This window comes from Polypterus senegalus, chromosome 10 (genome assembly GCF_016835505.1).
Source record: "Polypterus senegalus isolate Bchr_013 chromosome 10, ASM1683550v1, whole genome shotgun sequence".
In the NCBI taxonomy this organism is placed as follows: domain Eukaryota; kingdom Metazoa; phylum Chordata; class Cladistia; order Polypteriformes; family Polypteridae; genus Polypterus; species Polypterus senegalus.
Genome location: NC_053163.1, coordinates 53,146,557 through 53,171,369, shown reverse-complemented (window position 1 = coordinate 53,171,369; position 24,813 = coordinate 53,146,557). Strand labels below are relative to the sequence as shown.

Below are 24,813 nucleotides of genomic sequence, written 5' to 3'. Positions count from 1 at the left end.
TTGGAGAACCGTCACTGCCTCTTAAACATCTTAGATTCACAGGTGACAATTTGAGTAGTGGACACTTTGATGTTTATGAATATTTCAACTCTCAAAAGCTGGATGCGAAGTTATTGATGAAGGCGGTTGTATACTTACATCGATTGATACATGCTCAATGTCACTTCAACACAAATCCAGCTGATTATTACAGTGGCAATCCAAGCTATGAGAACACAGTAAAAAGGAGACATATCAGACGTCGTGGTAGATTTTCTGATACAGCTAGACGGAATCAACTTCGTGCAGCTATCGCCAAATACTCGTAAGCACATCCACAATGTTCATAGGGACGCTGTCGCTAAATACTCGCAAGCACATCCACAAGTTCATAGGGACGCTGTCGCTAAATACTCGCAAGCGAATCCACAAGTTCATAGAGATGCTGTCACTAAATACACGGAGGCAAATCCACAAGTTAATAGAGCTTCTGTTTCTAGATACGATCCCAATAATGAAAAGCGGCTCATACGAAAACAAAAGGTTTGGCTCAAAAAAGCCAATTGTGGATTAGCGTACGACCCAAACATACATTATGAGTCTGACAAAACAGTACACATTGGATCTATGAATGTTCACTGTGACTATTGTCAAGCAAAGAAGTGGAAATGCGAATCTCCTGGTTTGTGCTGTAACGGTGGTAAAGTATCTCTCACTCCTTTATGTAACCTTCCTCACCTTCTTGAGGGCCTGTTAAATGGCCAACATCCTCAAAGTGAGCATTTCTTGAACAACATTCGAAAGTACAACAGCGCATTTTAAATGACATCATTTGGTGCTAACCAAATCCATCCATCCATCCATCCTCTTCCGCTTATCCGAGGTCGGGTCGCAGGGGCAGCAGCTTAAGCAGAGAGGCCCAGACTTCCCTCTCACCGGCCACATCTTCCAGCTCTTCCGGGAGATTCCCAAGGCGTTCCCAGGCCAGCCGGGAGACATAGTCCCTCCAGCGTGTCCTGGGTCTTCCCCGGGACCTCCTCCCGGTTGGACGTGCCCGGAACACCTCACCAGGGAGGCGTCCAGGAGGCATCCTGATCAGATGCCCGAGCCACCTCATCTGACTCCTCTCGATGCGGAGGAGCAGCGGCTCTACTCTGAGCCCCTCCCGGATGACTGAGCTTCTCACCCTATCTTTAAGGGAAAGCCCAGACACCCTGCGGAGGAAACTCATTTCAGCCGCTTGTATTCGCGATCTCGTTCTTTCGGTCACTACCCATAGCTCATGACCATAGGTGAGGGTAGGAGCGTAGATCGACTGGTAAATTGAGAGCTTTGTCTTACGGCTCAGCTCCTTTTTCACCACGACAGACCGATGCAGAGCCTGCATCACTGCGGACGCCGCACCGATCCGCCTGTCGATCTCACGCTCCATTCTTCCCTCACTCGTGAACAAGACCCCGAGATACTTAAACTCCTCCACTTGGGGCAGGATCTCTCCCCCAACCCTGAGAGGGCACTCCACCCTTTTCCGGCTGAGGACCATGCTCTCAGATTTGGAGGTGCTGATTCTTATCCCAGCCGCTTCACACTCAGCTGCGAACCGATCCAGAGAGAGCTGAAGATCACGGCCTGATGAAGCAAACAGGACAACATCATCTGCAAAAAGCAGTGACCCAATCCTGAGTTCACCAAACCGACCCTTCAACACCCTGGCTGCGCCTAGAAATTCTGTCCATAAAAGTTATGAACAGAATCGGTGACAAAGGGCAGCCCTGGCGGAGTCCAACTGTCACTGGAAACGGGCTCGACTTACTGCCGGCAATGCGGACCAAGCTCACCTTATCGTGGTGGAGGGGTTTGCGTGTCCCAATGATCCTAGGAGCTATGTTGTCCGGGGCTTTATACCCCTGGTAGGGCCACCCAAGGCAAACTGGTCCTAGGTGAGGGATGAGACAAAGAGCGGTTCAACAAACCTCCGATGAAGAGCAAAAACTTTGGACAACGTTTTCCCTTGCCCGGACGCGGGTCATCGGGGCCCCCCTCTGGAGCCAGGCCTGGAGGTGGTGCTCGATGGCGAGCGCCTGGTGGCCGGGCCTGCACCCATGGGGCTCGGTCGGGCACAGCCCGAAGAGGTAACGTGGGTCCTCCTCCCCATGGGCTCACCACCTATGGGAGGGGCCAAGGAGGTTGGGTGCAGTGTGAGTTGGGTGGTAGCCGAAGGCGGGGACCTTGGCGGTCTGATCCTCGGCTACAGAAACTGGCTAACCAAATCGTTGAGGGAAATTTTATGCCTTCATTTAAAGTTCAGGGACAAGTGTATCACTTGATTGGCAGTCTTTTACCTATGCCAAGTGAGGAACACAAATTTTTGCAAATTTACTTCGTCGGGGATGATGAAAAGGAAGCACAAATCCGCTGTGCTAATTTTTCTGGACTTAACATGCCCCTGGTGAAGCAATTACAAAAAATGCTCCATGACTGTAACACTTACATCCAGGACTTCTGCTCCACAATGGACAGTATTTCAGATGATGACAAAGACTTCAAAGTTCTCATTCACACAGACAAAAAACCATTACATGCACACAAAGGCAGATTTAATAAACCCACAGTTCATCAAGTTGGTGTTGTCATCGTTGGGCAAACGTTCAACAATAGAGATATTGTCTTGAAAACCAGAGACAATAAACTTCAACGCATTAAAGAAACCCACAGATCCTATGATGCACTTCAATATCCTCTCATTATCTGCTATGGTGAAGACGGCTATTCTGTGTGTATGCCTCAAGTTCATGCTACCAATAGGTTACCTATGAACAAAACCGTCTCTGCAGCAAGCTTCTATTCATACCGCCTTATGATCAGACAACATCATGCTAATAATATCCTTTTCTTCAGAACTTTATTAAATCAGTTTTTAGTTGATATGTACGCAAAAATTGAATCCGAAAGACTAAATTATATCAGACTAAATCAAAAACTACGGGCTGAAAATTACATTCACTTAAAAGATGCTATTGACAAAAACGACACTGATTTAACAGAACTTGGTCAGGCTGTGATATTACCATCTTCCTTCACTGGAGGACCTCGCTATATGCACGAGCGTACACAAGACGCAATGACATATGTTCATCGTTATGGCCGCCCTGACTTATTCATCACATTTAATTGATATCCTATATATATATATATATATATATGTTTATATGTGTGTGTGTGTGACAGCAACACTCATCACTCACAACAGTGACAAAACAATTACATTGTCAATCATCTTATGTTATTTTTAAAATGTTTCCTTTTCTTTTCATTACTTCTTTAACACACTACTTCTCCGCTGAAGTATTTTATAGTATATATATATATATATATATATATATATATATATATATATATATATATATATATATATATATATATATAAATATATATATAAACCTGCAACAGTTAGTCATGAACAAACATAACATTTATATTTCTTCTTTCAATATAACATTGAATTGCAAAAACTGAATGTAACTATGCCATAATGAAATCATAAGTAATTTTATTTTAATATGCTGCACCATGCTGCCTACTGCACACCAGTTATTTTGTTTAAACAACCATGCACCTGCTGTATACAAATTTAAATGGATCTGCCTTTCTTACAGTTCATAAAGTGGCTTGCACTTCTCCTTTCTTAATCATTGCTCCAGCCCTTTTATTCTCTTAAAGACTATAACATTGAGTATAGAATAGGACAGGAAAAGCTGTTAGACAGAGGTAAGTGCACATGGGTGTGTCAAGATCAAATTTCTCTTATAAATGCAAAATAATATTATTTATTAAAGTGATATATTTTTTCTAAGTTTTTATTTTAATTCTGTAACTTATTATCTTAATTATAATGGATTAATGTCTTCATAAATTGCATGATCCTGTGTAAGACATACTAATTTCTAGATGTAATGCAAGCATAGTTAAACTGCTTACACATCCCTTTTAATTTTTAAAAATCAACAGGTGTTCTGGAACTGAAGGAAGACACAATAGAAAGTCTTCTAGCTGCAGCCTGCCTTCTTCAACTTTCTCAAGTCATTCAAGTTTGCTGTAACTTTTTAAAGAAACAACTACATCCCTCCAACTGTTTAGGAATTCGATCATTTGCTGACGCACAAGGATGTATGGACCTTTTAAATGTGGCTCATACTTACACAATGGTAAGAAGAATATCTTTATAACATATCTTACAGTGTTCCTTAATATGCAACCTTTTTCCCATTCAAACCAAAAACAGAGAAATGTCTTGAGTTCTAAATATAAAAAGATTTTTTATAACACTCTACATTAAGTATCCATAATTACACTGTAACTACTATGTAATTACCTGTATAAGTACAGTGCATATATAGTATATATGTATATATAGTTATGAGTTATTACTCCGTACTTACTGTGTAATACAAAGTAACGTTATAGTTAATTACTAGTGATGAGCGAGCACCAAAGTGTTCGGTCCAAACACATTGCGATGTTCAAGTATAATGTAAGTCAATGGGAGACAACCAGGCACCCCCTGCTCTGAAGAGGGGAGGGTGCCTGGTCCATTGGAAAAGGTCAGAAAGTGACAGAAACACCACCCAAATGGACTGGGAACAGCATGGGGACGATGTATGGATGCATCTTGGACTCCCAAGTCACTGCTGAGAACCAGTTTGTCTGAGTTGTACGCCACTTTTACAGACTGACAAAAACACGCCCAAAACCCCCCAAAAAATCAATTTTACAGGAAAAATGACACTCTAAAACATTATATGACAGTGCCTCCAGGTGAGGGGACACTCGAAAACATATGTTGGAAAAACAAATAACGGAACACTTACAGAAATGAAGTGTTATTACTCCGTACTTACTGTGTAATACAAAGTAACATTATAGTTAATTACTCAGTTGTCATTGTTATTCCACAGTTTATATAATTACAATGTAATAATTTATCACTGATCCAAAAACAAGTGTACTTACATAGTTACATTGTATATGTATTTTCAAAATGTAATAAAAACATCAGGGTATGTAACTACAACTATGTAACAGATGTTCCATGGTCTGGGCAATTGTAATGGAGAATTGCAGTGATAACTGTATAGGTTTTCGATGATATTTCAAGATCTGTTTTAAATGGTGAAATCACCTTTGCAAAATAGTTAACCCTTTTGCCTCACAGATCCATTATCCTGAGATGGAATTCTGTCTGGAGGCTCCAGCAGACCCCCATGACCTTGTGTTAGGATATAGTGGGCTGGATAATGGATGGCTGAATATGTGTGTAAAATTTGAACATTCTATCCATGTGTCCCTATGTCTTCTTCATGGGTTTTACTGCCACATCCCATGCACATGTAGGATGGATTATATGGCCATATGTGTAAGAGTGTGACTGTTGGTATGTTTGTCAGTGGGTCTTGTAATGGGATGGCTCCCCATCCTGGGTTATTGCCTGCCTTGTGCCCGGTTGTAATGGGATGGCTCCCCATCCTGGGCTATTGCCTGCCTTGTGTCCGGTGATGCTAGGAATGGCTCTGTGACCCTGTGTACCTTGATTGAATGATGCAAGTTTGGCAGTATTATGTTAGAGATGGGTATAATAATAGCCCAAAAAATTCAACAATAAATAATGTAGCACAACTACAAGAATTTGACATTGCTTGTTTAAGCAAAACATGTTAAGGAGGTGCCCCTCTAGATTTTGGGGAAAAAGTGTTAACCATTTTGCAAAGGCATTTTCACCATTTAGAAAAGATCTTGAAATATCACTGAAAACCTATGCAGTTATCACTGCAATTCTCCATTACAATTTCCCAGACCATGGAACATCTGTTACATAGTTGTAGTTACATACCCTGATTTTTTTATTACATTTTGAAAGTACAGATACAATGTAACTATGTAAGTACATTTGTTTTTGGATCAGTGATAAAATTCTACATTGTAATTATGTAAACTGTAGAATAACAATGACAACTGAGTAATTAACTATAATGTTACTTTGTATTACACAGTAAGTACGGAGTAATAACTCATAGTTACCCTGTACTTATACAGCTAATTACATAGTAGTTACAGTGTAATTATGGACACTTAATGTAAAGTGTTACCGATTTTTCTTCTGTACGTAGCCAAATAAATAATTTATTTAAAATATGTGTGCTGATATTTTCACAAACTGTCTTGTACTATCAAGCATTTGATTATTTTTTATTAAATTAAGCATATTGGAGCATATTGGATTTAAATATTGTTTGATTTCAAAAATGCTTAGCTTATGGTATGAATGTTTTGTAAAAAAGTTCTTTGCAGCAGTGCGAAACAGCAAGTGGGCTGACTGTTTAAAAAAGAGTCCATGGGACTCAAGCCTGATGAGGACATTTTAGAACTTTGCTTTTTAATAGACATTATTTATTGCTGATTTAGTCATTTTAAAGTTGATATGCTTTTAATGTCCTGTTTTTACAAAGGGGCGTAGGTTGGTTTTATGAATGGGTTTGCTTTATTGCTTTTATTATTTATTACTATTCTTATTATTCAGGTTGCTGGAGTTGACCTCAAATTTGCCATTCTGTGGCTGACGTGTGCTTTGTGCTGACATGTGCTTTGCAAATGCTAGGGACTGTTGAGAGTTTTTGGGCTGTTCTGTGGTGTGAGATTTAAATAAAAAAATACATTTTACTCTTAAAAACGTGTGTTTTGGTTGCCACTAAGGAACCGTGTGGGAATTTTTAAAGCTTTTTTCCTTTAGAAGGTTTTTTTTTTTGTTTTTTTTCGCCCACACAAGAGCAAAAGTAGCTGGGTGTTTGGAGGTGCGCTTGGAAAAGTTACTTGTACTTGTTCTTGTTATCTGTATTTGAATTAGCATCGAGGAAGAAGGGTAGAAAGCAGCAGTAACTGATATCGGCATTTGTAAGTAAATAACTGCGTCGTTGTAACGGTGATTCCTTAGTTTAAAGGAAACAAAAAAAAGGCCGTTGTTGACTTCAAAGCAGTTAAAGGGTAAGGCTCAGCAGTGCACAGGTAAGCGGCCAGTGTTAAGATGCCGATCAGGCACAAGGGGCTGTAGGATCAAATAAGGTAGTAAAGTTTTATTTATTTTTTTATTTTAGATTAAACAGTCCTTAGCGGTCCAGAAGTAGAACAGTTAAGGCCGTGTTTATACTTCACGTGACGCAACGCATGCTGCAGCGGATGCTCCTGCTACACAAGCATTTTACCGTTTAAACTTGCGCACATACTTTACGTAAATCTGGAGGAATCCAGCAAGTGGCAGTGCGAGATATCATGACGGTGAGAAAAGGTTCGGCTTCGCTTTGTTGTAAATTGCCTGAAACATCCATTAACTTCTGATGACACCTTACCACAATATCTCTGAAAAGGATGTTTAATGATTAAATTCATCAATCCAGGGATGTGTCCATTCCAGCAAGCACTAGGCACAATGCAGAAATAATCCCTAGACCATTAGCTCATTGCAAGGTGAATACAAGCACTCACATACACTGGTGTCATTTAAGTGGCACCAAATCCCCAAAACTGCATATCTTTGGAACGAAACCGGAGCAGAGTTTGGAAACCAAGCAGGAAAACATGTAAACTCCAAGCAGGGAATACCAACGACATGACTCCCTGCGAGACAGCAATGCTACCGCTCCGCCACCGTGTCACTCCCATGTGTGTAATTATTAACAATATTCATTATTTAAACGAAATTAACAATTTATCTGTAAAATGTAACTTACATACTTTAATACATTTCATCATGAAAGTGATATCAAGTATAAATCTAAAGATTCTAAATTTGCAGAGAGTTGGAATATCATATATTTAATGTGTTCTGTGTGGTGATCCATTGCTGCTTGCCGCTGCAGTCAGGTCCAAGTAGCTTATAGCAATTAAAAACTGGGATGACGTTTACGATGGTCTGCTTTAATGTTAAAGTAAATTACGAGGTTAAAGTGGACATTTCGAGATTAAAGCCGAAACTTCCACTTTAATCACAAAATACACGTTTTCACCATGTCCTTAATTTTTTTTTTCCTGTGGCTGAAATACAGCTCTGTACATTATGTTGCTGTTGTGAAGTTGCAGAAAAATACACCTCACACTTTTAAAATGTATCGTGTCATTACAATCGGGAATATGTGACACTTGAATGTAAAAGCACTCTAAAGCATTGGTATGTCAGCATTTTGCTTCACCACATCGAACCATTCATCAAACTTTGAAGCGTGCATATAGATCCCATAGGATCCACATAGAGGCTTTCTGTCACATGTAGATAGTAACCAGAGACTCTGATGTAACATTCCGACTTTTTACTGGTACCGCAAGTCGCGCACATGTCGCATTAATTTCTGAGGACCTGCTCAAGGGACGCATCAAATGAATGCTGGGAATGTGTGTCAGCCATGATGCAGGCACGTACGCGTTCTGAGCGTGAAGTATAAACGAGCCCTAAATGGGCGACAGTGTAAGGGTTCATTAATACGGGGGAATATAAACAGTGCAAGTGGAGAGCTTATAAGTAAGAGGAGCGCAAAGTTAGGAGAAGAGACAGAGAAAACCAAAGTTAACCTCATAGAAAGGCAAATAGCAGGCAGCTGAGAGGGAGAACAGTACAGAAGCTTAAGAGGAAAAGGTGTAAAATATCTGTAGAAGATCTTCGTGCTACCATTTAAGTTAAGGAGCAGCCGAAAGAAGAACAAATTTAATTTTAAGAAAAAAAAAAGTTAAGGCAGTTTACTAATCCCAAATCAAATTTTAATAATGAGGCCAGTGCAATGCAAGTCCTGTTGGATGTTGGACTTTTTAGATGATGGTTTGGAAGAGCCAGTTGTCAATGAGGGCTACATTGCAAGAGATGCCAGCAGATCCAGCACCTTGAGCTCAAGGTCGCTGAACTGGAGGAGGAGTTGGCTAACCTGCGTTGTAATACAGAATTGGTGGACTTGGCTCAGGTGTCCTTTAGAGAGATAGTGTGCACCCCCAAGGTGGTGTGGGAGGAGATTCCAGACCAGACAGGTAGAAATAGGTGGGTCACGGTCACAAGGCGTAAGGTAAAGGGTGCACATTGGCACCAACCACAGAATTAGAAGTGTCAAACCGTTATCATGTCCTTGCGGAGCTGGACGGTGTATCTGATAATTCTGAGGTGGTAGGCAGGGATGAGGACCCCAATGGGCCACCTCAAAACCAGTTCCCAAAAAGAGAAAGGTAGTGATAGTTGGGGCTCAGTTGTTAGGGGGATTGAACCACACGTGTGCTTCAGAGAGAGAGAGTCTCGTATGGTGTGTTGCCTTTCGGGAGCACAGGTGGGAGACCTCCCTGGAAGGGTGGACAGGCTCTTGGCCAGAGCAGGTGTGGATCCAGTTGTCATTGTCAATGTTGGAACAAATGACATACATAAGGGTAGTCTGTCAGTTCTGCGATCCAGATTCAAAGAATTAGGTGCCAAGCTGAGGAGCAGAGGGGCACCGATGTATTGGGGAGGCGTATGTGTAGGCAAGTCAAGGATTGTTTAAACTAGGGAATTAGGGAGTTTAGGACAGGCCAGGTTTAGATCTATACATGGAAGAGCAAACAATGGTGTAGAAATAAAAATGCATTGTAATGTAAATTCTAAGCAAACATTTAAATGTAGAAAGAGTAACACATTTAAAATAGCTTGCCTTAATGCTAGAAGTATCAAAAATAAGGTAAGTGAGTTGGAGATGTATGTAGTATAGCATAATTGTGATATTATAGTAATAACGGAAACCTAGCTAAATAACAAAGATGAGGATGAGTAACATAGAGGGATACTCATTTTTAGTAAGGATAGACAGAACAGAAAAGGAGGTGGGGTTGCTGTTTATGCCAAACAGGATTTAAATGTAAGTCGTCTTCAGTTGGATGATGAACCCCATCATAATGAGAGCAGGTGGCTTTGCCTGGAAAATATTAGGGGAAGAGGTCTTATTTTAGGAGTGTGTTATAGACCAACCAATTCAGTAATTTAAACACACATCTTTTTAATAATATCAAAAAGGCCAGTTTACAGGGAAATATTATAGTCATGGGTGACTTTGATTATCCAAATATTAACTAGGATAACCTTGCAGATGGAGGAGCACAAGAGCAGGGGTTTTTAGAAGTAATCAGTAACTGTTTTTTAACACAGCATGTTAAAGCACCAACACAGAGTGAAGCCTGTCTGGATTTAGTATTTTGTAATAATCAAGATAGAATTGAGGGTGTAGAGGTGATTGAACCACTAGGGTCAAGTGACCATAATATAATACAATTATCAGTATTTTGTAAGACTGCATATGCAAAAACTCAAATTGTTAAGCTGAACTTTTGGTAGGGCTAATTTTGAGCAGATGCGACAATGTCTAAGTAGGATACACTGGGATAAGCTTTTAAGTGTGGAGACAGTCGAGGAGCAGTGGAACAGGTTTAAAAATGTTTTACATGTAATGCAGGACAGATTCATACCTAAATTTGGAATTAATAGGAAACTAAAAAAAAACTCTGTGGTGGATTAATAAAGATTAAAAAAGAAGTTGCAAAGGAGAAAACTGCTTTATAAGGCATATAAGACTAATGACTGCAAAGTGAATCATAGAGCGTATGAAAACATGAGGGCAACCATTAAGAAGGATATCAGGAAGGCTAAAAGACAGTTGGAGAGGAATATTGCAGATAAGGCGAAATACTACACTAAGAGATTCTTTCAGTATTTTAGTAAAAGAACAGTCAAGGAGGAGGTCAAGTGAATCAGGGATAGTGAAGGGGAATTAAAAGATACAGTGAAATAGTGGATGCCCTAAACTTACATTTTTCTGAGACATTTACAAGTGAGCAAGTGGATAACCTCCCAGAGGTAAACGTGACTACTAAGGAGGTACTGAGGGATTTGGAAATTGTAGAGGGAGAAGTGCAGCTAAGATTAAAAAAGCTGAAATCAAACAAATCACCAGGACCAGAAAATATGTATCTTCGAGTTCTTAAGGTTTAAGGCTAGTGAGTACATATATAAACCCTTAACACATATTTTTAGGAAGTCATTGCATACTGGAGAGATTCTGAAGGATTGTAAAATGGCAAATATCATCCCATTATATAAAAAGGGTGACAGGGCAGATCCAAGCAACTATAGGCCAGTAAGCATAACATGCTTCACAGGAAAATTAATGGAAGGAATTATTAAGGATAAGATTGAGCAACACATGGCAAGAACAGGAGTTATTCTGAACAGTCAGCATGGGTTCAGAAAAGTGAGGTCGAGTTTTACAAACATGCTGGAATTCTATGAGAAGGCAACAAAAGGATATGATCAAAGTGGAGCATATGATATTATTTATCTGGACTTTCAGAAAGCATTTGATAAGGTGCTACATGAGAGGTTGGGCATCAAATTAAAAGAAAGGGGAGTTCAGGGTGATGTTTTTAGATTGGTGCAGAATTGGCTCAGACACAGGAAGCAGTGGGTGATGGTGCGAGGAACTTCATCAGAACTGGCCGCTGTTAAGAGTGGTGTTCCACAGGGGTCAGTGCTAGGACTACTGCTGTTTTTTAATATATATAAATAATTTAGATAGGAATATAAGTAACAAACTGATTAGGTTTGCAAATGACATCAAGATAGGTGGATTAGCAGATAATTGGAATCTGTTATATCATTACAGAAGGACTTGGATAACATACAGGCTTGGGTAGATTTGTGGCAGATGAAATTTAATGTCAGTAAATGTAAAGTATTACACATTGGAAGTAAAAATGTTAGGTTTGAATACACAATCGGGGGTCTGAAAATCAAGAGTACACCTTTATTAGATGGATTTAGGAGTCATAGTGGTGACTGATATGTGGAGGCCAAAACTGCACACTGTACTCCAGATGAGGCCTCACAAGTGCATTATAAATCTTAAGCCTAACCTCCTTGGACTTGTACTCCACACATTGTGCTATATAACCAAACATTTTGTTTGCCTTCTTAATGGTCTGAACACTGTCAGGAAGTCGATAGCTTAGAGTCCACTATTGACTCCTAAATCCTTCTGATAAGGTCTACTCTCAATTTTCCGATCTCCCATTCTGTATTCAAAAAGGGGCACCAAGAATCAGAATTTGAAAGGACAGTTTCCTGCCTGTGTGATAATACTGAAAAGATAAATCCTTTGAAAAAATGCTAATATTTCTTTAGTAAAGCATTAACAATGGCTTATTATAATGAATGACACAAAATACAGAAAAGATGTATTCATTATATTCTGGATGAGCTATTTTTTAACAATCCATTTGGACTAAAGGGTGCCTAAAGGGTGTGAGGTTTTCTTTTGAAATTAAGCATTAAAGTTGTAGTTCTGTAATTTATTTTAAATATACTGAGGTACTGTATGTGTAAGATGTGACATAGTAAGTTATATTTGAAAGACCTAATAATAATAACAATAATTTAGTAATAAATAAATCTGTTATAACTTCATTGCTACAAATATTAGTTGGAATCACTTGTCAGTCTGACTAATGCTCTAAAAATCTTAAACTGTTGATATTTACAATGATCTTTTGCTTGTGGGACTTTTGCAAAATTTCTCACACAATTTACATATTTTTCTTTATCCTGCAATCTTTAACATTCTAACTTGAGAGGGTTTATTATAAGTAAATCATGAAAAATCTATTTTTTTAGTCAGGGCTACTTTGTCTGAAGAAGTTTTTTAATTGGAAGCTGGTATATAGTATATTTATGTCTCATATTTAAATCAGCACTACTAAACAAAGTCAGGGGCAAATTAAAATAAGAAAAATAGTGATCTGATTTTTTTTTTAATATGACAATTACATTTTGAATGTTAACATCAAAAGTGATAATTTTTGTAACATATTATAAAAATAAATCAGACCTCTGACACAATTTAGAAAGTCTCTACAATATCATTCAGAGAATGATTTTTTTTCCTAAGAATTTTTGTCTCCACAGTGAGTGACACAACAATAATCAGACTTAAAATAATAAGGACACATACAAATGCTTAATAGACAACATATTAATAATATTTTAATGTAAACAATTCATTCTGTTTTGAAGGTTTTCATTAGTAACAAATTTAACAGGCATCCTTTTGTAACATATTTTAATCTAAGGCCTGATTATGGTCTTTAATGTTGGCCACAAGTAGTTTCTTGAATCAGTTGCACAAAATAATAATAATAATAACTGCCTCTACCAAAGATTGAACTGTCCAACTTATGCAAGTCTTAAGTAAACTAAAGTAAAAGTCTTGACCTTCAATTTCACATCAAGTCTTAAGTTATAATGACTACATTCAAACAGGTCTCTGTACTTAATCTTCAAGTTGAAAGACCTGTGTAAAATCTACTTTCATTTTAAAATAAATTCTTTGCATAATTTTGCATATTTATAAATTAACCTCTTTGACTTTAACCTAGAGCTTCACTCTGACTCCAAATTCTATGTATATGTGATTGTTCCCAAGTCAAACTCTGTGTGATAGTATTCTACTGCCATCTAGTTCATGAAATTTCATAAGCTGCAAAAAAAATATTTCTATGTGTTTTGCCACTCTTAAATAACTCATCAGTATTCATGAGTAGGGTGTAGCCTTGAACCAAAACATCATGACATTTAAAAAAGAAGCTGTAAATTCAGTTCTGGAACAAACTGAAACTGATTTATTAGTCGAAACAAGACGTAGTGATGATAATGTGAATTGGTCTTTGGATGTTCATAAGGATAGTGAAACTGATGCAAATGGCACGGTACTATCGAAGCACTTTGATATGCCCTGTGAATTTGGTTACCTGAAGGTTCACCGTGTGAAAGTAGGTGTGTGGCAAAAAGGAAACATGATTGCATTAAAGTAAAAGGACAAGAAAGCAACTGTCAGTGGACATATGGAAGTTCCTAAAGCCTTGTACTGTTTCACAAAGGATGTGCCCATTGTGCAGTTCAGACACTGACCTTCTATCTTCTCATGCTCAAGAAACAGATTATTATAAGAAAAGTCTGCAAAGAAACCCACTTCTACCACTTCTGTAAACTTACTTAATATTTAATGTATCTGTCTGCTTGAAAACAATTATGCAAGTAACCTGTTTAGTGAATTACTGTCCTTTTTAGAGTTGTAGGAATAACATTAATGTACAGTTATTTTCTTTAGAGAGTTATAATCTTATTTGAAAATAAGAATTTTGGTTTTATGTGCTAACATTACTATACAATGAATGATCTTGAAATTGTTAAACAATGTGTCTCTTGCTGTAGTTTTTGGAACTGGAAGTACAGTACCTGTATATCTAAGAATGCTAAGCTTAGGGCATGTACCTGTATTTGAACCAGTTTACTTAAAGCAATCTTAATAAACCATCTACATGTGCTGCATGCAATGAGCAAATTTCATATCAATAATGATACCAAAATCAAGGTATATATTTCTATTGTTGCTACTGCTAAAAAAGGAATTGTTTTCATCTCTAATATTTTAACATGAGGTTTATAGTTAATAGCCGGTTAATATTATATTCTGTACAAAGGTTTCTGAAATTGTATCAATCTAAGCATAATAGAAAGCAGCTTGTTTCCCATCTAGTCATAGTTATATTCTGTTTTGTTGAGAGTGCATGAATCATGTGTAATGGGTCTTTCAAAACCCTTAGAAAGCTCTCACTGCTAAAGCTACAGTCACTGAATGATATGAATATGCAAACTCTGAAAAACAGCTAGAACAAGAAAATAGTTAATGTTAGATACTCTGTGATGCATGAGTGCCTTGTCAGTTGTCCTTATTTTTTTCTTCTTAGAATTGATTCATTCATTCTCAAAACACATTTCAAAAGTGTTTTACTTGATTCTGAAAAAACTAGATTTAACCTTTAACTGCTTAAGTCATGTAAGCACACTTCTAATTTACCTGAACATTCATTTCTGTCTATTTTCATAACATCCAAATACCAAAACACCAGATTTCCAAATTTCAAATGTGTAATAAGGTATCCTCAGGACAATTAATTTACTTTGTACATTTATTCTTAGGGTGTGAGATGTTATTGCTAAAGATGTCACTTCAGTTTATGTCCCAGAGCAAATCACTTTACCAGTTTGTGGTTTAACTTAAAAAGAAAAAAACTAAACAGCTATATTTTTTAATCATTTTTATTATTTTAAGTTGAATAGGGAAAAATAGCAATCAACAATTATACATTAAAAAAAAAACAAATTATAGTGCTGTAGGAAAATGCAACTTCCTCCTGGTCACCTACCCCTAAATCACGGTTTAAAAGAGGACCTTATATGGTTAAAAGTTATTGATGCTTAAGTATACCAGTGAGACAGGCATGACAGACACAATGAACCCAAGAGAAGAAATTAGAAAAGGGTGGAATTAAGGACTGATGAATAATAATAATAATATTATTATGATTAATAAATTGTATTAAGATTAGCAGTATAAAATAGTCCCATAGCCAGCGAGCTCCCAAACAAATGCAGAGCAGCTTGCCATTTCTCTGTACTGGAACCAGATGACCCCTTTACCCATTCCTGCAAAAGTAAGATTAGATTAAAGAAAGAAGATGTAAAGTTTTTTTATAAAGAACAACTCAGGAGATATCAAGTGGGAGGTTAAGATTAGATTTGCAGTGATGGTACGCCGAAAGATTAGCCTCTGCTGGATAAAAAGTCAGGGTAATAGAAGAAGAGGTTCAGGAGAAGAAATGTATAAAGCAAAAGGGAAACAGGAGGAATAAAGGCCAATTTAAATAGAAGCATCAGTCCAGAAAACAGAGACTGGAGGATAATCCCAAAACATATGGAGAAAGTTTTAGGGACATTTAAAGGACACAAATTACAGAGGTGATCAGTGGCCAAATGAATAGCATAAAGTTTACAAGTAGTGAGGTACAGGTGATGCATGAATTTAAATTAAATATGGCGCTAATTTGTGTTTTTAGAGGATGGAGAGTTATCATCAAAAATAGGTTTCAGCAAGATAGAGGGAGAATAAGGCAGACTGAAAATAAAGTTAGAAGTCTAGCAAATGCTTTCCAAAGACTTGTTTATAGGTTTATAGTCTGGAGATAACAAACAAACATGCAGGAACATTATAAAGATAGTGGGAAGGGAGTGCAGCATATACTAACAACCTGCTTGTTTTAAGAACTGACCTGATTTGAAGAGAAAGAAAGAAAAAGATTGAGTTATCATAAATGTCACCAAACGTATTGACTCCTTACTGTGTAGCTTACTTTGTCCATAAAAAGAGAGTGCTGTGTGCTCTACAACATAACTAGTAATAGCTCTTTTGGGGTATTTATGCCAATGGCCAGCTACACAAGGAGCAAGTTTTCAGGGATCACAATGATTTTTTTGGCTTATGATGATGATGACTGGATTATAAAGCAAATTAGACTTTCTAGCCATTCTGTTGGAGTCGCTTGCTAAATTGGAGCCTACATTGCATAGAGCATAATGCAGAAATAACATGATCCCTGTCTTGTTATATGTTTTAACACCCATAGGGTATTTCCTTTTCAGCGTGAACTAGTTGAGCAGTCAGGAATCTCAGTCATCCCTCAGCCATGTTATGCCATCTGTATGAGATGTCATAATTAAGATGCTACCCAGGTACATCAATTTCCTTATGGTCAGGATGAGCAGGCCAAAATCAAAAGGCATTTTGCAGCAATTACAGATTTTCCTAATTATCCTAATATGATTTGTGCAATTAACTGTATACATGTTGCGATAAAGGCACCATCACAGAATGAATTTGCTTTAGCAAACAGAAAGCACTTTAATTCAGTTAATATACAACTAATATGTAATTCTCAATATGTCTGACTAACACTGTTTAGAGGCGGTTTGCTGAACCAGGAATTTCTTTATTTTTAATAGTAGTGTTGGAAGCAGACTTCAGGGTAATGTTTTGTCTGATGGTTGACTTCTTGGTATGTAAGCCTAATTGGCAGCATTGCAATTAACTTTAGTACAGTACATTAGAAAAAAAATTGTTCATTGAAGTGATAAAAGATACACCACAGTGATATTTTCATAATGAAAACAAGAACTAGAACTTAAAATATTGTTTGTCATTTTACAAGAAGGACAGCTGAATTTAAGGCAAACAGAGAAACTAAATAAAAATTAGTGATATGAGAACGAACTAAAATGAGAATGAAAATTGAGTAAGAAAGAAAAAAAGCATTTTCGTTCAATTCGGTTCAGTCATGAACAGGGGTTTGTTTATAGGTCGCCCTGAGCATTTAGTTATTTTGACCTGTTCACTATGCGGTGATCTTGTAACTTGTTCTTACTATAGTCACATGGCGCAACTTCCATAAAGAACTGTTGTTTGTTTATCACGTTTCGCTCATCCGGTTGAAGTAGTAAGCACTTGTGGTTGACGATGGCAGGTTTTGCACAGATGTTTGCGGGTAGAAAGCAAGAAAGTAATGTGTGGAAATACTTTAATTACAACACAGATGATAATAAAAGCAAATATAGCATGTGAGAAGAAGAGAAGAGTCTTGGAGTTTCAGTGCAGGACCAACTAGATCAGTACTTGGTGGAAGTCCAGCACTTCTCTGGCACCATGACTGCACTTCATAGAGGTATATGCGGTCTCACCTGTCATCATGAAAACCAAAAAAATGAATAATGATAATATAAAATACATTTGTCCACTGGTCTGTGCTATAAATTTGTTTTATATATGATTCCAATAATTTTAATCATTTTTATAGTCAAAATCTCTGAATTTACACATTTCCTGATCAAATACAGGGAAAAAACGAGAGGTGCGGCACCTCACCTTGGACTGCGCTGTGCTTCACACACTTTGTTGATTCTTGCAATTGGTGCATGCCTGTTGCTGTCTTTCTGTATGTCGCCAATATAATGTTTGCACACGCATTTATTATACACCCAGATTTTCCATAGTCTGGCTAATATCTTTAATGAATGTGTGTGACATTTCTAGTCTTGCTGATTGGACATAAAACCATTGTGAAAAGGCACAAGGTGAGGCAAACAGTACCATGCCGCCCTGAAGGGGGCGCATGTGGGACAAACAGGTGTTTGTTGCTGCTGTTCTTCTACGCAGAGGCTCTAGGTATCTGTGCAATGGATGTCATTACACCATGAACAAATCTCTCGGAATGCATGCTTAATACAATACAATACAATACAGTTTATTTTTGTATAGCCCAAAATCACACAGGAAGTGCCGCAATGGGCTTTAACAGGCCCTGCCTTTTGACAGCCCCCCAGCCTTGACTCTCTGAGAAGACAAGGAAAAACTCCCAATAAAAACCTTGTAGGGAAAAATGGAAGAAACCTCGGGAAAGGCAGTTCAAAGAGAGACCCCTTTCCAGGTAGGTTGGGCGTGCAGTAGGTGTCAAAAGTAGGGGGTCAATACAATACAATATACACAACAGAACAATTCCTTAAGACAGCATAATAAAAATTTTAGAATTACGGTTTAACAGTAGATGATATGACATAATTAGGTTTGGATATTTTTAGAGTCCTGGAGACCTCATCCAGCTTGTTTAAAGCTTAACAGCAATGTGCTTGCACGCACTAGTTTCTTGGTTTGAAACATTTGACCTTGCTGAGTATACTCATTAGGCCACTTAATTTGTTTGATAATTGATAGTCAAGCTGTGTTTAACGGCATTATGAACGGTGTGCGTATTTTGTTGACTGAAACATAACATGCATTGAAATATGTATAGGGCAATATTTGCAGTCTTACAACACAAAAAAAACTAAAATTGTACTAAATTATGTAAAAAAGCCAGAACTAAATAAAATAAAAACAAAAATTTTAAACACAGAAGTAAATAAAAATAAAAATGGCTGACTCCACTGAAAAGTCGAATGAAATAAAAATAAAAATAAATTTTATAAAATAAAAACTGGGCGGCACAGTGGCACAGTGGTAGTGCGAGTTTGCATGTTGTCTACAACACTGGAAAAGAAAAAGGGACAAATGTGGCACTGCTATGTAGTGCCATTCTAATAACATTTAATATCAAATATAGAGCCATAAAAATAATGGCAAATTGCCAATGTTGATTTCTGTCTTCATTGTTCAATAAAATGGAGATATGTTTACTTTACACATACTGTAGCATTCCAATTCTTTTAATGAATGAAACACATATTACCTTACAACTGCTACTCTACAAGTTCTCCAAAAAAAGTGGGTTTGCAAAACTGTAGGTTTCTTTTAGCAAAATACATCCTGGAAATAATTTTCAAATCTTTTTTTGCATTTTTTTTCTTTATTGTGTCAACCAGGTTTTAGTTCTGTTCATTCCTCACTGAGCATTAATAAAGATATGTTAGCTACACCTATGAAATATAGCATGTTAGCTGTAGTCTATATGTATGCATTACTTCATTTTCTTAGTTACATTAAATAAGGGTAACTAAGTAAAATATATAATATGCAAAAAATTCAATGAAGTCAATGAAACCTCTGGGATATTGATCTGGTCATTTAAGTAGTAGAGGGGTTGTTAATCAGTTTCAGCTGCTTGGGTGTTAATGAAATTAACAAAAGACAACAATGAGATGACCCCCAAACCAGGAATGGTTTAACAGGTGGAGGCCACTGACATTTTTCCATCCTCATTTTTTCTGACTGTTTTGTCACTAGTTTTGCATTTGGCTACGGTCAGTGTCAATGCTGGACCAGGACCCTACAGAGGTTGCACAGGTAGTCCAACTTCTCCAGGATGGCACATCAATGCCATTGCCAGAAGGTTTGCTGTGTCTCCCAGCACAGTCTCAAGGGCATGGAGGAGATTCCTGGAAACAGGCAGTTACTCTAGGAGAGCTGGACAGGACTGTAGAAGGTCCTTAACCCATCAGCAGGACTGGCATCGCCTCCTTTAAGCAAGGAGGAACAGGATGAACACTGGCGAGAGCCCTACAAAATGACCTCCAGCAGGCCACTGGTGTGAATGTCTCTGACCAAACAATCAGTAACAGACTTAATGAGGATGGCCTGAGGGCCTGACATCCTTTAGTGCACCCTGTGCTCATTGCACGGCACTGTGGAGCTAGATTGGCTTTTGCTATAGAATACCAGAATTGGCAGGTCCAACACTGGCACCCTGTGCTTTTCACAGATGAGAGCAGGTTCACCCTGAGCACATGTGTCAGACATGAAAGGGTCTGGAGAAGCCATGGAGAATGTTATGCTGCCTGTAACATCATTCAGCATGACAGGTTTGGTGGTGGGTCAGTGATGGTCTGGGGAGGCATATCCATGGAGGGGCACACAGACCTCTACAAGCTAGACAATGGTACCTTGACTGCCATTAGGTATTGGGATGAAATCCTAGGACCCATCTTCAGACCCTATTCTGGTGCAGTGGGTCCTGGGTCCCTCCTGGTTCACGATAATGCCCAGCCTCTTGGTGAGAGCATGCAGGCAGTTCCTGGAGGATGAGGGAATTGATACCATTGACTGGCCCCCATGCTTGCCTGAACTAAATACAATAGAACACCTCTAGGACTTTATGTTTCGGTCCATCCAATGCCACCAGGTTGCACCTCAGACTGTCCAGGAGCTCAGAGATGCCCTGGTCGAAATCTGGGGGAAGTTCCCCCACGACACCATCCATTGTCTCATTAGGAGCATGCCCCAACGTTGTCAGGCATGCATACAAGCACGTGGGGGCCATACAAACTACTGAGTACGATTTTGAGTTGCTGCAATGAAATTCCAGGAAAATGGACTTGCCTGCCACATCATTTTTTTCACTTTGATTTTCAGGCTGTCTTTGAATTCAGGCCTCTGCAGGTTGGCAATTTTCATTTTCATCAAACGATGTGGCATACTTTCGTTCCTAACAAACTGCCCAGTCCATATGAGTATAGATATCCAGCATGATTTTTTTCCTTTTGAGATATGATGTGTTTTCAAAGTGTTCCTTTAATTTTTTAGAGCAGTTTAGTTTCAAGCGCCAAAATGCAGTGGCCATGCCTCCATGAATAAAATTATTCTCATTCCTTGCATGTCTTTTTAAATATGATGCTCCTTCCCAAATCTACAATCACTTCTTATTAAAGAATAGGTGACACTGTTGCCTTAGCTACCTCAATGAAGTGGGTGTACATATATACCAGACAGTATCCTGAAGTGGTTCAGGTAATTGGCCCGTTTCCACGTCATTGTCAGAGGCCAAATTCTGCTACTCTTCCGGCTGTAAACTCAGGCGTAGAGGTAGCTGAGGATGCGGTATCAGCATCCATGACAAGACCTAGTGAATTTGTGGGATTAGCTAGTGTTATACTGTGGTTGTTGTCTGACCTATCTCTACCCAGTATCATAGGAAATGGAGGATTCTCAAGTACCGCCACTTCCATTTTTTTCAGATGTTTTGGCAGATGTAACAGATGGAGGACTTGTATGATTGAACATCCCCATGTATGCAAGTTAGACTTCTCTTTACTTGTAACCATTGTCACAGCAACACTAGACGGCAAGCAACAATGGAAATGTTACTGCCAGAATCAAAGATGCCACTTTGTGGCCATTGGCTAGTGCTTATCCTGTATGTAAAATGGCCAGAGGATTAGCAAGAGCATTCAGCTAAAAACAACTCCGCCACCCCCCCGTGTCTCTCTTTAGACCCCTTTGTCACCTCACAGAGCCTTCCGCCGTTCATCCGCCAAAGAATGTTCCACAATGTAAGAGTAGGACTCTGAATCAGGGACACAACTCTGTCTAGGTTAACAGGGATTCTGTTCTGGATCTACCAAGTTAGTTTCTGTCCTAAGGGTTTTAATAATCCCTAGCAGAGAGATCATGCTAGTATAATTCTGTCCCCAGGTCAGCTGGGCAAGTTTAGATGGTAGAGCCTTTATAAATGATGCACAGGATATCTGTTTGACTATTTGCCTGCAGTTTTCTTTGTTTAGCCTTAGCCAACACCCGACTTTGTGCCAAAAGGTAAAGGCCTGTTCCTGGAAGGATTTTTCTGGATTAAATTCCCACGTCATCGTTTCACTCGCCTGTCAACCTGAGGCATCCCCATCTTTCGCAAAGGGTTTTACCTTTGTGTGGTTTTGGGTTAAGTCCCCATCCTCAGGAGTCCATAATTAGTTTCCACTGTGTTCCCTTCTGAAGCTGGCCCTCGCCTCTAGGTCCCAGATTTTCCCTAAAGGTTTCTGGGTCGGAACATACTCCATATTCCCTGTATACACACACCATTGGAGCCCAGCTCGGCAACGCAGAAACAATACTCTCCTACCTGACTGTTTGTTCAGTTGATTGGGATGAGCGTGTGTTGAGACTTTGTCTTGAGTTGGCTTCCGGTTCCAAAAGGAGGCTATTATCCTGTCAACTGCACCACTGTGAAAGAATCAGTCTCAACACACAAAAAAAAGTTTAGGGCAGCCAACTGTATATTGTTCCTGGCTGCAGTAGGGTATCAAAATAAATTGAGATGTGCTCTCATTGAGTTCCAAACTAAACTGATGAAGAAGTGATATGATGGCGGCTTTAAATGCCAGACCTGGAAGTGATGTCATCTGTGACCGAAACCGGAAGTGTGACAGAGGAATCTGGACCCCCTGCTCTCACCTCATGGAGTTTCTTTAGTCACTTGGTTGCATATCAAAGGCAAAATCATCTATGAGGTCATCACACAACAGCTCTCTGTTCAAGGTCCAAGTTGATGCTGATGATAGCCAAGCTACTTATTTATTGTTGTGCAATGGATGACCTCAAATATGTTGTAATGAGCTTAAGTTTTGAAAAACTAGTAACTGCTTCAATCTAGATGGCAACCCATAGATTTGAACTTTGATGGTATTTAATGGCAATGATATTACAATCGATTTGTTCCCTTTATAAATGAAGGCCTAATTAGTAATAATAATAAAAGTTATAGTAGCAGTCCAAGGTATCAATGTGCTGTTACTCTTTGTAACTTGATATAGCCAACAGTATTACTTGTAACGTGATATAACAACAAAAACGATTTTATTACTACTGCTACTACTACTACTAATAATGAATTTTAAATACTACTACTGCTACTACTATTATTACTACTACTACTAATAAAGATAATATAAAATACAACTACCACTAGTACTAACACATACAATATTACTATAACTAATAATAATAAAATAAAAACTACTAATACAACTTACCTAATGCAGTAAATGCATGGTCAAAATGAAGTAAAATAGTTAAATATTTTAAAAATGAACATGTAAATATATCATCTACACTTATGAATTTATCTAAACTTTATTTTGTCCTTCCAATGACAGCAGATAGCAATAAGGCATTTATTAAATTAGTAATGTTAGCTGCTCATAAAATTAACCAACAACTGAAGTTAATATGACCCAATTGCTCTATTTTTCATGTCAAAGTTGCTTACATGGTACTTTTCCACAATTCATTCAATAAGTAGTAAGAAAGAAAGACAGTTTGTTGGTGAAATTTTCAGACATGTTCTCAATGCAGTAACACTCAGAGCACTTTATATGTCAAGTAACTTTATCAGCCTTTAACAACATGTAAAGAGCCTGAGGTCAATATTGCAGAAATAAATAATCCTCAACAATGTGTCAGCTAGGTACTGCAACTTTAGATAATATCTGTTAAACACTCAATATCAAAACTATTATACATAATGCTACAACATTGTTACTCCAGTAAACTGCTGACTCTACTGTGGTGGTAATTGATGTAATGCTAGCTAGCATTCTGGAAGTTAGACAAATTTTGATTTCTAAACACACTTGGAAATACAGCACATGCTGCTTCGTTTTTTTTTTTCCTTTCCTGTACTCTTGACTAGTGTTGGCTTGATGCCATCTCTCTAATCATTAATGGAAAATTATCACAACCAGTGATGTTAATTTGATGACTCATGAAACAGCAATATTCCCAATAGAATCAAGAGGCAGCTCCTCCAAAGAGGAGGTATTTACTTTGCATTATACGTCAGTGATATTATGCAAAATGCCTAGTCACATTATGGGAAGAGTTATCTCATTTAAGTCAATTAAACCAAGTGATAAAAATATGCAATCCAATTGGCCATCCAGTGGAGTTCCTGAATCCTTGAGGACTTTGAACCCTCAGTTGACAACTTTGGTCCTCTGATTATGGACCTCACACACAGTGTGTGATATGAAAGTAGGAAGGGATGACTCTGGCGACAGTTCTAAGGGCATTTTCAGTGCTTTTATGTGGTCAGAATATATACTAGGAAAGCTAAAACTAGATGCTGAAAAAGATGGAAAGAAATAATTCCTTTGAAAATGTGTTGGATCTGTGATTAGACAAAGGTTGCAGCACAGTTCCAGTTCTTGCAATCATGAGGGTAGTAAGAATCAAACCAGCAGAAACTGATTGAGAGTATCTGTGATGAAGGGATGAGCCTAAGTTTTGTGACATCTCAGAGGACACGTAAGTGATGGGCCAGGACACAACTTCTTAAAATGAGGAAGAAAGGCAGTAACAAAAGGATACACAAGAACGAAGGTTACAAGACAGAAGGAAGATGTTAGAGAGGTGGTTCATACCTGAAGATGGAACAAATTGACATAGAGCATGGCAGTGAAAAGAAACAATTAGAGAGCAGTCAATGAAAAAGAGCCAAAAACATATGCATTTTGCGGAAATGTTTGACTCTGTGATCACCTTGTTCCATCCAGTTCACTAACAAGAAAAGCCAACTTCCAAATTTCTCAATAGAATTAACATAGTGTAAAGGATGAGAAGTTCAGATTTCTCTTAAACTGAG

At 38.2% G+C, this 24,813-nt stretch overlaps 1 protein-coding gene across 4 annotated transcripts in view; it reads left to right on the top strand.

The window, feature by feature from the left end:
• The window catches only part of klhl4 (kelch-like family member 4), a 452,146-nt gene that overhangs the window by 267,675 nt on the left and 159,658 nt on the right, over window positions 1-24,813 (top strand). For all 4 annotated transcript variants that reach the window (XM_039765785.1, XM_039765784.1, XM_039765783.1 and 1 more), the window contains exon 4: window positions 3,988-4,184. In XM_039765785.1, coding sequence (XP_039621719.1) covers window positions 3,988-4,184 — 197 coding nt within the window. The remainder of the gene's footprint in view (window positions 1-3,987; window positions 4,185-24,813) is intronic.